Below are 13,220 nucleotides of genomic sequence, written 5' to 3'. Positions count from 1 at the left end.
CACTCCCGGAAATGCTGTTACAAACTCCTGCCAGCGTTAAACAATCTCCCCAGCATTTCTCCAGACGGCTGCCTAATGCTTTGAGTAAATGCAGTCACCCCAAGCAGAAGCTCAATATTCAAGGTCCACAGACTATTACAAATCTCTCGCTGTTGATATTTTTTTTTCCTCGGTCAATATCAATTTGTCCTTTTGTAGTTTGTCACTATTATATTGCAGATACAAAAATTGTGGCTGCAATGCTGCCACTTGTCTAGTAGAACATTAACTCTGTGGGTTTATATTGATTGAGTTACCTTTATTTCCTTTCCAGTGAGATTTTTTTTTTTAAGTAGATCTTTATTTATTTGTCACGATGTGTTCATTGCCACTGCCTTCCGTTTTTTTTCCCACTCCTGTACTAGCATGCACCTGCCTCCATACTCTGCGTTTTCACTGATGGAGGCCACCGCCTAAATTGGCAGACAGGGACCGGAGAGAGTTTGTGTAGCTGTCAGCCTTCGTACACATTGTAATATGATGCCAGACTTGTGACAAGTCTTTACACACTGCTCTTAGATGACATACTGCGTCTGCTTACATGTCATTTAGAAGTCACTCGCTCAGTGAGTTTCGACTTGGCCCACTGATTCATATTTGTAATTTAAGTAGTGTAATTGTTGGATTCATCAGCAGTCAAAATGACTCGCTCTCTGCGGTTGGTGTGATACAAACGTCTTCCTTAACAAACCTGCAGAGCTCGTGTCTAAAGAGACACTCCTGGAAAACTGTAGTCATCCTTGTGTTTGTCAACTTCATAGTTTAATAATTTCTCCGTGAGCGGAGTGGATGCCGGATGACAAGTCGGTGCAGGTTGCTAAGCTTGCTCAGTACAAGCACAGCAGTATTGCAGTTGTAGAGGCTGAAAGCATCTGTGTGACAGACACATAATAGACTTTCTTTCTATGTGTTTGGTGACCTCCAAATCACAGAGCTGTATTCGGATACATATTCCCTGCTTAATATCTTTCCCCCTAATGCATTTCTTTCATCAAGATTGAAAGTCATAACACTAAATTAGATCCACAAATAGGACATAATTTAAAGCTGAACTGACAGCCCCGGTCATTGGATTGCTGTAAAACTGCTGCACTCCATTTTACCGATCACTCATCTTGTTTTTTCTTCCTCGTTCTCTCCCGCAGAGGCGACCGTCCTCAGCTACGACGGCAGTAAGTTTATGAAGGTCCAGCTGCCGGTGGTGATGCACACGGAAGCCGAAGACGTGTCCCTGCGCTTCCGCTCCCAACGAGCCTACGGCATCCTAATAGCCACCACTTCCCGGGACTCTGGTGACACCCTGCGTTTAGAGCTGGAGAGCGGCCGCGTCCGCCTGACTGTCAATTTAGGTAACGCCTCGGACATACACTGACTGCAGCAGCAAAGTCACGCGTCAAATAAAACGAAATTAAGCTTGACAACACTTTTCAGATGCACACAGCCACATGCACACTCTCCATCTCGCACAGTTAACCTATTAGATATTTTGTACATATATACGGAATAGAAGGAGATGGTGTAAAAAACTTTCAATGCAAGAGTCTGCGGCTCTCCGCTCACTGCCAGTTGAGCACACAGCTGCCGTCGCCCAGCAGGGAATGCTCGCTACCCACTCCATCAACTAACCTTAGATCAGCATCCTTATATGTATATTGGTATAAAGGGAATTGCCTTTACAGTGCACACACTGCTGTATTCTTTCCTGGTGCTGTTTCATTTGCAAATATATCCAGTGGTTACCTAATGTGTTGCAGCCCTTAATTGTGAGTTGTGGCCAGTTGCTGCTCAAACATGTTTTTTTTATCTTTTTTTTTTTGTCATTAGTTCACCTATCCACTTTAATCATTGTAGGAGGATTGCACATAAACCAGCAACTGTGTCTTAAATGAGCACAGGAAAAGACAACCCCCCCCCCCTCACCTAGAGAAAAAAAACTGAAAATTGAGGACAAAATGAAAGACACAGACATTCTCGTGTGTGTGAATTTGTGTTTATGCGTGTGTATTTGCTCAGGAAAAGGATCCAATGATGCCTGTGAAAAGTTTGATATCTCTCAAACAGAGCAACGCCACACAAATGATAGCCATCTATTTCTCCTTTCCACTGGCTAAACAGAAATGGGCTCCACGCAGCCGTTTAGTGGTGCATACAAAGTAGACAGTCTGTGTCTGCTGTCAGGCACAAGGAAGCATGTGTCCCACCACGGAAGACAACAGCGCCACACACTGACAGGGCTGACAAGTCAGATCATTGCAACTGCAAAAAAAAAAAAAAAAAAAAAAAAAAAAAAAAAGAAAAAGCCCTCTGATGAAAACAACAGGTCACCATGTTTTGTTTTCTTTTGAATTATATTTGACACTTTATAGAGTTTTTGAGTTTGTCCCCGGCCATCAGCATTTGAAAGCCTGTTTTCCTCGTCCCTCCTTGAAAGAGCAGAGCATTCCCTGTAAGGGTAGGCTAGTGCTGGTCTCTGGCTGTTTGCGACCACTTTTCTGCTGTGGTTGACAACACACGACAGGCAGGGCCAAATGGGAAAGAGGGGAGGGGTTCGATCTGGGTCACCTTTCTTAGAGCACAACACAAGCTCAGCCTAAGGAAACAGGAAGGTAAAAAAAAAAGAGATAAAGATAAATTAATAGTGACATTCTATGTGTTAACATGTTGTAACATTTTAATGTCACACATGGTTGAGATTAAGCTAATTTTACCTACTTCAAAATCAAACAGTGCATCCTATTTTACAAAATGATCATATGTTTTGTATGTAAAAGGTTCAACTGAAACCAAACTAGTAATAACAGCTGTCAGATAAATATAATGGAGTTAAGTAGTAAAAATAATAGAGTAAATACTTAAAATATTTTTAGTTATTTTCCATCACTGCTAGCCTTGCTTATAGAACCTGCAGGAATAGTGGAAGTACTATTGCAGTTTTTGCATTGGAGATTAAGACTTTATAACTTAATGATGGACAGATAGAGACACATAGATGAGAGAGAGAATTAGAATATCCCTCAACTGGCCCTGTCTGACCCTGACCAAAATCTGATGCTCTCATTGAAGATCTCATCCTAAAAATAAAAAAAAAAAGACATTCTCCAGATTGCAACATGTAAAAAAAATATTCTTTGGCTTCATAGATGAGCACAGAATGTCATATAATTAAACTCTCAGCTCTCATGATTCTGTATCCCACATTGCTGTGATATGTATCCCTGTAAAACCATGCCGTGCTCCTCTGGCGCAACTACACTGCAGTGCTTTTACCAGCACGCTGCACCTCGGGGCCATGGTTGAGAGCATCAGAGGACGGACAGTGTCCGTGTGTGTGTCCCCAGAGGGGTGGACTGTATGCTTTAATGATGTCTGCAGCTGTAACGTTGAAAGATGAATTTATCTCTCATCTATTCTCCCCCATCTAGATTGTATCAGGATTAACTGTACCTCCAGTAAGTTGCTGTTCACCTTTCTTCTTCTTCTGCTTCTTCTCTAACTCTAATGTTTCTGGACATTTTATGTTTTAGTTCCTACAGTAGAAGTGCTTTTAGATTTCAAGTTATGTAGCAGGCTTGATTGATAAACCAATGTATGCTATTACTTTTCTGCAGCCATTATATGACTGTGACATTCAAACGTCCCAAAGCTATGGCGACGGGAATTCAATCAGTGCACTCAAATATCTGACTCGTACCTTGTACTGACATATATGTTATCATACCGATTCCAAGAGCTATGGATACATAAGAAATGCTTGGTGGTGGTGTGTGTGCGTCAGCTGTCCAGGAGAATAATGAGCGGGGAGGACAAGGAGGGAGGCTTTAATTAATGACAAACCCAAATATTGCAGTCAGCTGTGATTCTACACACCGAGTTGTTTCTAATTAACGAACCTTTTCACTCACGAATTCAAACTGATATTAAACGCAGGTATTTTAGACATGCATGATTTCCTTGTCTCCTCCTTGCATTTTTTTTTTTTTTTTTTTCTTGTTTCCTTTCTACTTCAGTATGTTGCGCCGGTTGTAAATTGATGAGGCCATTCAAGGCACAGAGGAAATACAGAGTGTGATTTTATTATTCTCATTAACCTGCCTCACAGAGCAGAAAGAAAGGGATGAGGTAGAGAGAATAGATCTTGTTGTGGGATTCATGGCGGATATGTGTGTGTGTATGTGTGTGTGTGTGTGTGTGTGTTTGTGTATGTCTGTGTGCTTCAACAAAGAGGTTACATTACAATATTTTGGGAGGTAAAAATCCCTGACATTTATTATTCAGGAAGTGTAATGAATTAATAATTACTTCTCCGGAGTCATAATACACAAAACCTCTTCCTGTTTAATGGTTCTAAAATGACAGACACACTCAGTATCAGTAAATACCAATATAAATGAGACAGTTTAAGCTCTGTTAGAGATAGAGTATAGAGTGTCGGTTCCACATACAGTACTGTATATAGGGACAAGCAGTTTTCCCCTGAAAACATGAGTGTTGGATGTCTTTGTGTGATACAGTATTTGAAGGTCATTGTCTGATGAGAAGCGGAGACTCACACAACAAACGCCTCCGCACAGAATCACATGATGTGACCTCTAGACATGCTTCTGTGAGCCAGCCCTTCTTAACACCTTTCTAAATGCTAAATAGCATTGTTCATGCATCTTGGATTGCGTCCCTTGTTTGTGTATGCAAATAAAAAGCTCTAAGCTCTAATTCCCCCTTCCAATGCTTTAAAAGGTCATTCTTGGTTTATGATAATAGTGTGAAGGCGTAATCTGTGCACATACTGAACACCAGTAGCTCCTATTCTAATATTTGCCGTACGTTTGACTGAGTTTTATTTCTATATTTAATTATTTCTTTTCTCTACTAATGGTTTCCAATTTCAATTAGTTGCACTCATCATTTTGATAAAATAGACAAGGGAAAGGTAGTCCTATTCAGTGTAGCGCTGGTGGAATAAGTGCTCTAAATTCCACAGAAATAACATCTTTAAGATGTAGGTAGAGTGTAATAATTGCTTTAGATACTGGCATCAAACAGCCAAGTGCAAAGTAATGTGGGTTGGCTGGTTTCTCATTTACTGTGGAAAGCAAAATATTATACAGCACTGGTTTGTTTTTGATTTTAAGGAATTTTATGTTGACAAGCTGTACTTATGTTAGGGAGTCTGGAATCTGTTTGACATAGTTTGTTAATGTAGGTCCTTAATTCTCCATAAACACAAGTCTTAAATTACTAATATGTGCTACAATATTATATTTGCAGAAATAATTGGTGTTTTATGGATATGTGTGTGTGTGTGTATATATATATATATATATATTAACATGTAAGTCTGTAGCCTGAATGGTTTTCTGCACATCACTAAAACACACACAATATTATATATCTTGATTCTATGAACATACAAAGGAGATGATCATAAATATTTAAATATAGTAAATGTTTAAGTAAAATAGAGGACAAAGTAGGGAACAGCAGATCTTTCTTTCCACTTAGGAGTTAGATTTAATTAATATTTTGTCCTAGGTTGTTATTTTTCGCTGTGTTATTTTTGTCTTCTTTTTTTTCTGCATTAATTAATGTGTCTTGTCAGGCGCTGTAGCTCCGGTCAGCTTGGTGGATGAAGAATTTCAGCACCGACTCAAAGAACACATCACTGTCAATTAGGGACCTAGGCTCCCTGGGGCTGCCCAGAGCTGTCTGAAGAAAACACTGCCACTTTGACTTAAACACTGTTAACAGGCACTGAGTGACAACAAACTAAAAATATGAGCTAAAAATATTGCGTGACAGATCGGCTTTTTTGTCATTTTGCCATTCTGGTCTTCTATTATTCATTAACCTGAACTGCAGTGTAATCACAATTTACAGTGTAGCCGGGATGCCGTGATGAGGGCAACTTTATGTGATTATTCTTGCCATGACCTTCTTGGGCAACATCTCACTGCAGTTTTTCTCTCATAATTGATCTTATCCATGCATCAATCTTTTGATTTTGACTTATTTAGTGTGAAAGAGCTACAAGGGATTCTTTTACATGGATATTATACCTCTGTGCATGCAAAAATGATAAATGAGAGGGTGATTTGAAGCAAGGATGCACAGGGGGTGAGTTTTATAAATACAATGCATCCTGCCTGCTTATCAGCCAAAGATATAACTTTAGTTGGTATTTGTATGTAAAAATGTACACCCTCTAGACAATTAGAATAAAGATTTAAGTGAAGACATGTTATAACAAACATCATGGAAACATTACAGTCTCTAAGAATCAAGTATTCCCCCAAGCTTTGATGTAATACAGTTTAGTGGTGCTCTCCTTTATATGAGGAAAAATAAAATCATTGAAAACAAATGATGGAATGTATCAAGCAGATCCCATCTGTTATTTAGGGAATGATGATTATACAAATCATTACCACATTGAATTACATATTTTCAGTTAAAACTCAGGCATCCATGTGATATACTTCATACCAAATAAATCAGAACTTAACCATATTGTTTGAAGTTTCTGTGTGCAGACCAGTGAAGGGAAAAGAAAAGTAAAGTTCTTGAAATTAATGAGTAATTACTATGATGTTCTTTATGATGGTGATCAATTAGTTTCACATAGAGGCTAACATGTTTCCTCAGTGGTTCTTGTAACAAACATTAGCGACTGAAATTAAAAGCTATGAATAAACACTGAGCGTTCCCTATAGTTGCTTCATGCTGTCAAGCCAGCAGGTAGTAAACATTAACATGACATGTTTATGCAGTCATTGCTAAAAATACTCCAGTTTCGGTAATGAGATGGCTCTAACATCGAGCCATCTTTTCAACTCTTTCAGTACCAAGGGTTCTCAGTTTATAGAACAAATAAACGTAAATAACACGAAACTGCAGTTTAATATTGATTGCCTCCATTTATTGTTTTAACACTACTTAACCTCTGCTTGCTCAAACATTTTCACGGTGGGTTTTCAGTTAGCAAGGCATTGATTCGACAAGCAGGTCACCTAGCATGGCCTGCTAAGCTTTCCTTACCATGTGCACTGACTTTGATGTCTGTTTTGACGGTAATCCAGCAGTAGCGGCCTGCTGCTTGGTCAGCGAGTCCCTCTTTCCTCCACCTGGGTGAGTCACAGTGTCGGGGCAGGCAGCACCAGTATCTGGCTTGTCATCCAGCCAGCCAGAGCTGATTGACTGGATAATCACATCTTCTCATGCTGCCCTGTGCCACACTTCTCCTCTGTTCCCTTGGGCCTGAAGTCAATGAGGCAAGGAGAGATCACTGTAGATCCATCACTGCAGATAGATCACCATCAGTGAGGGCACTAGAGATGGCTGGACGTGGCACACCGCGGACTAAAGGCCCTTCATGTCTGTCCAACAGCTGGCGGCTTAGGCCACAGACTGCGCTACAGGCGTAAACCCAGGCCCTACAGTAGTGAATGTTATGGAGGAATGTGCTGCTTAATACGAATGACCTCTTTTCCCCTTCCTTTTCTTCCCTCCTTGGAGAGCAACAAGGACAGGATGATGGAAGGCAAAGATCAAGCATGCTTTCAAGTCCAACTCCATCCCATTATTTCCTATCTCTCCTCCTTAATCCCTCGCCAGTCGTCTGGTTTCAATCCTGCCCCGGTGTTTAATGCTTACAAAGCAGAACTGTGCCCCTGAGATTGAGTGTGTCCCAGTACTTTGGCACCCTCAGATTTGCATACACATTGCATCGGGGCTTTGAAGATTGCAGAAAAGGAAGAAATAAATAGCCATAAATGGATTCAGGGGAATGAACCTGGCACCCATCTGAAATGCGCCCCACAGTGGGCAAGGTATCCGGAGCCTGGGGATTTTAATACTGTCACAGTGGCACGCCCTCATTGGCCTGTTTGGTTATGTGTGCCCAGCAGGGGAACATTGGAGCTATATAGAAATTCAGAGATCCTCTGAGGTGGAGGCAGCATGAAAAAATAATGTGTTGCCCCAATTGGACCAATGTTGGAATTTCTAAATGCAGAAGTGCATCTTGCAGCGATTTTCTTTTTTTTTCTTCTCTCTCTCTCTCTCTCTGCTTGTGAGATCACAGAGATTCTGTGCAGTTGCTCTGATTTATCTGTGATTCTAAATTTGATTATCTCTCCTTGAGGTTTTTGCCACCGTGATTCTGTGTGACACTTCAATTACTGCCTGCTAGCAGTGACACAGTTCATGTAATATTAAAATGCTGGTTTTAGGATTCAGTTAAGGAATGAATCAAAGACCTGCAATGTTGTTAGTTAAATGTTATTCAGCTAAATGGCCATTGGGTATTATTTATGGATTTAATCAAAGCATTCATGACTGAATAATTAGAACATTCAGTTTCCATAAGACTACTAACAGTATCAGCTACCAGCTACTATACCTACTGCTTTTCCAAAACACTCATTTATTTTCCAGGGTTCTGATAAAAATCACATTCTGTATTTCCTCGCTTTTGTACGACTGGATTTCCAGGGACATCAGCCTCTCTGTTTTGCTTTAAAAGGGTTCTTTTCACAGCCAAGCACACTGTTTCCATTATGCAAGTATTTCTTTCTGTATTACTATTTCATTTCATGTGGAGGACATGAGAGAAATCAAATACTGGGTTGCACTGTCGCAGGTAAACAAGATGGAGAGCGATGCTCAGTTTTTTATGAGCCTCGCTCTGTTGTAGCCTTTTGGTGGTTATTTGCTGCCACCAAGTGGCATGATAGAGATGAGAAAAAACTCCAAAGAAATGAAAAGTCTACAGAGAAAAAATCTACAGAAAAGTATAATTTGCCCTTGTTTCTTTAGTTAACTAAAACAACAGATGTAATATATTTACAGCAAAACACTTAGTGTGAATACTGTTGGTAATAATAATGTGACATCCTGATTACTTCCTCTCTGCTCTTGGTTCGAGGAAAATGGTGTTCAGTGAGAATTCAGAAATGTGACGCCCTATCTAATGGTGCGATCAGCGCAGCAAATGCAAGTCAGAATGATGTGTTTTTATGGACCATTAGCTATGTTTACCTTAATGTTTTCTGCCTCTTACAAACTACTTAACCCATCCACTGTGTCCCTCCTCTCTCTCTGATTCTGTTCATATCTGCTGTCTCTCAGCCTGTCTGTTATGTATGCGGTGTCTATGCATGCGTGTGTGTTAACCGTTGTTTGGACTGTCCTGCAGGCAAAGGTCCAGAGACTATTTTTGCGGGTCAGAATCTGAACGATAATGAGTGGCACACAGTACGTGTGTTCAGGAGGGGCAAGAGTTTGAAACTGACCGTAGATGATCTGCTGCCTGTGGAAGGTACTTCTCAAACTCCATTCCTGTAACTGAGTAGTATTTTTCTCCTGTAATTGTATATCTTCCATTACACTTGTTGGGCTGTCATGTTCTAGGTAAGACACATGTTCTATTACAGACAAAAGAGAGAATAAGCACGACTTAAAGTGTGTTATACCACACAGTGCTCTGGTGGGTTTGATATTTTGCTGATCTTATTTTATTACATTCGATTTGCAAAATATAAAACTTGTCTTCTAATAAAATAATGTTCAGTTAAGATGACTTGATGACCATAAAATCTAATACTCAGTAAAAAGTGCATCCTATTGTAGTTAATGGTACGATATGGAAACTGTTGTGCCTTGTTTTCTGTCAGCAGATACATGTTGTGATTTATTTCAAGACATTTATTATGTTCATTTTGTACTTGTCTACATAGCAACAGCCTCAAGAGAATAGCAAGTTTTGGTGATTAATCTTTTGACTACAGTCTAAACAGAAAAATGAAACTTAGGAAAAGACAAAACATCTTAAAAATAAATTTGCATCTATTCATTTATTATAGTAATAGTTGTGTTGTGCTTGCACATCTTAAATGTAATAACTGGAGTGCTACTTACTTTTTTTATGTTTCTTTCTGAAATTAATATCAGGCTTCTTCATCGACATCCTATGGTGTTACTGTCATTTTTAAGAAGATGTGTAGTTGACCCACAAATCATCGCTTAATTAATTGTCCCTCCCCCCCAAATAACACCCTTTCTCCCTTCCCCCTTCTGCTGATCAAAGGTCAAATGGCAGGTGACCACACCCAACTGGAGTTCCATAACATTGAGACGGGCATTGTGACAGAGAAGCGCTTCATGTCCATGGTGCCGTCCAACTTCATTGGCCACCTCCAGAGTCTCTCCTTCAATGGCATGGCCTACATAGACCTCTGTAAAAATGGTGACATTGATTACTGTGAGCTCAATGCCATGATTGGCTTCAAGAACATCATTGCTGACCCTGTCACCTTCAAGTCACGCTCCAGCTATGTGACCCTCACTACTCTGCAGGCCTACTACTCCATGCACCTTTTCTTTCAGTTTAAGACCACCTCCTCTGATGGCCTCATCCTGTATAACAGTGGGGATGGAAATGACTTCATTGTGGTGGAGCTGGTCAAAGGGTAAGTGGATACTGACCCCGAGTATGAACGCAGAAGCTTTGACTGATAATTCTACAGTACATCTGGTCACATTCACAAAATATCAGCTTTATTGATTCTATTATATCTTCAAGCACTTAAATTGGGCTTTTTGGACCCTAAAATAGTAATCCCTTAGACATTTTCTTCCCTTTTTAGTAGATTTGACTCCCTATTTGGTGCAGTAGTCACTACTGTGGGGTTTTTGCACTGCCATGGCAAAAGAACCCTTGTCAAACAAACAATATCATCCATAGAAGATGTTTGATTTGGTGTAGGTGACCCTCTTATTTTTGTTCACCTGTGGCTGCTGTCACACTGTGTCACAGTAAATATACTGATTTTCTCTTTTCACACACATTACCTTATTTGTAGGACACACCTGTTTGACACCAGGTGGAAAGACCGGAAAATAGGAAAAGCAGAAAGCTTTAAACTACATTGAATTAGTTTTATATGAGTGAAGCAAGATGTTTATGTAAGAATCTCCATATAAATGGATTCAGGTTTTAATAATGCAGCTCTTCATACTATATGACCGTTTCCAAACTTAATATAATTCTTGACAGATTTTTATGCCATTACAACGGGAATCCAACTTCTTTTCTTATCACCTCTATGCCAGAATATTTACTTAAAGAGCTTTCAGCTATTACTGTTCTTTTTAATCTTCATGAAGGCACAACAAATACCCGACATAAAAGGGAATCAACTACACAAGGATGCATTTTTATTGCTAAAATGCAGCCATAGAATGACCTTCTTTTAAGTAATGCCTGAAGTTAAAGGTATTATTGAGTGAGCAAAACATTAAAGTCATACATTTTAATTAAAATGAGCATGCGAATCATAAACTGCCTGTAGACCAAAGAATTTAAGACCAATTTGTTCAGCACAGCCCAGAACCTTTGTTAATTCTGCAACCTGCCAATTATATAGCCCCTTTTCAAACAGCTGCACTGTCTGATACTCTCATTTCTACACACGATTGAACACATACACCAACAACATGCACTCACTCTAGTTTTCAGAAGTTCATTATATTTTTTCTACTTCGTAATTTTATTATTTACACTCTAGTCTGTTGTATTCAGTCTGTTAATCACTTGATAACAAATCAAATGTGGTGAAAAGTGTCTACATTTCTAAACTTGTCTATAGTATATATGCATATTTTTGAATTACAGTAATACCTACAATGCCATGGGTTCATATTCTTTCCATTTCTGTCTGTGATTGCCTTCACTCATGTTGTTAAATATACGTTTCCAGGTACCTGCATTACGTATCTGACCTGGGGAATGGAGCCCACTTGATCAAAGGCAACTCCAACAAGCCCCTGAATGACAACCACTGGCACAATGTCATCATCTCCAGGGACACCAACAACCTCCATACTGTCAAGATTGATACAAAGATTACCACCCAGACTACCACAGGAGCCAAAAACCTGGACCTAAAGGGTGCGTAGGGATACTGTATTTTTTATATTTTTAGACTGCATTAAACTGGGGCAGCAGTGGCCTAGAGGTGAGAGAAGCTGGTTTGTGACTGATAGTATAAAAAAATACTATCGGGGTCAAGTCAGGTCAAGTCAAGTCAATTTTATATACAGTATATTGTGCCAAATCATTACAGAAGTTATCTCAGGGCACTTTTCATATAGAGCAGGTCTAGGCCGTACTCTTGACAATATCATTTACAGAGATCCAACATTCCCCCATGAGTAAGCACTTGGCAACAGTGGCAAGGAAAAACTCCCTTTAATGGGAAGAAACCTCGAACAGAACCAGGCTCTGGGTGGGCGGCCATCTGCCTTGACCAGTTGGGTTGAGAGAGGAAGAAGGAGGGGGAGGGAGAGCAAGAGAGAGAGAAAGAGAGAGGGAAAGAGGGAAAGAGAAAGAGGGCATAGCACAGTGAAAGTCCCACATAGAGATGAATAGTAATAGCAATAATAATAATGATGATTGTAGGAGTTGGTGTTGAGCAAGATCACAGGGGCAGTGGGTGGCTGGCAATCACAGATCCAGATTCTACAGCTCCAGTAGCAGAAATACCTGCAGAAAGCCACAGGAGGAGAGAGAAGAGAGACGAGAAAGCACAAAACTACGGGAGAGAGGAGATGCCAAGTTAGTAAAATACGTTAATGGGACATGAATGCATACAGATAGATAGAGAGGGAGAGGAAGAGAGAGGAGCTCAGTGCAAAATGGGAAGTATCCTGTCAGTCTAGGCCTATAAACACATAACTAGGAGCTGGCATAAGACAAGTCTGGCCGGCTTTAACTATAAGTTTTTATCAAAAAGAAAAGTTTTAAGCCTACTCTTAAACATAGAGAGGGTGTCTGCCTTCCGGACCCAAACTGGGAGATGTTTCTTCAGGAGAGGAGCCTGATAGTTGAAGGTTCTGCTTCCCATTCTTCTTTTGGAGACTCTAGGAACCACAAGTAAGCCTGCATTCTGGGACCAAGGTGTTCTAGTGGGGTAATAGGGTACTATGAGCTCTGAAAGATATGATGGTTCCTGATCAATAGCTTTGTAGTTGAGGAGAGGGATTTTAAATTCTATTCTGGATTTTACAGGAAGTCAGTGCAGTGAAGCTAAAATGGGAGAAATATCATGTTTTTTTCTAGTTCTTGTCAGTACACGGGCAGCTGCATTCTGGACCAGCTGGAGAGTCTTTAGAGACTTGTTAGGGCA

General features: G+C 40.1%; 1 protein-coding gene across 10 annotated transcripts in view; it reads left to right on the top strand.

Annotated features, from left to right (window-relative positions):
* The window catches only part of LOC137196888 (neurexin-1a), a 270,048-nt gene that overhangs the window by 120,808 nt on the left and 136,020 nt on the right, over positions 1-13,220 (top strand). For 9 of the 10 annotated variants that reach the window (XM_067609836.1, XM_067609837.1, XM_067609835.1 and 6 more), the window contains 5 exons: positions 1,185-1,388; positions 3,462-3,488; positions 9,230-9,352; positions 10,121-10,502; positions 11,793-11,983. In XM_067609836.1, coding sequence (XP_067465937.1) covers positions 1,185-1,388; positions 3,462-3,488; positions 9,230-9,352; positions 10,121-10,502; positions 11,793-11,983 — 927 coding nt within the window. Of the gene's footprint in view, positions 1-1,184; positions 1,389-3,461; positions 3,489-9,229; positions 9,353-10,120; positions 10,503-11,792; positions 11,984-13,220 lie in introns of those variants that run through there. The other variant, XM_067609845.1, reaches the window with a different exon arrangement.

Source organism: Thunnus thynnus, chromosome 14 (assembly GCF_963924715.1).
Source record: "Thunnus thynnus chromosome 14, fThuThy2.1, whole genome shotgun sequence".
Taxonomy (NCBI): Eukaryota; Metazoa; Chordata; class Actinopteri; order Scombriformes; family Scombridae; genus Thunnus; species Thunnus thynnus.
The sequence above is the reverse complement of the archived record's forward strand: the minus strand, read 5'-3'. Positions and strand labels throughout refer to the sequence as shown.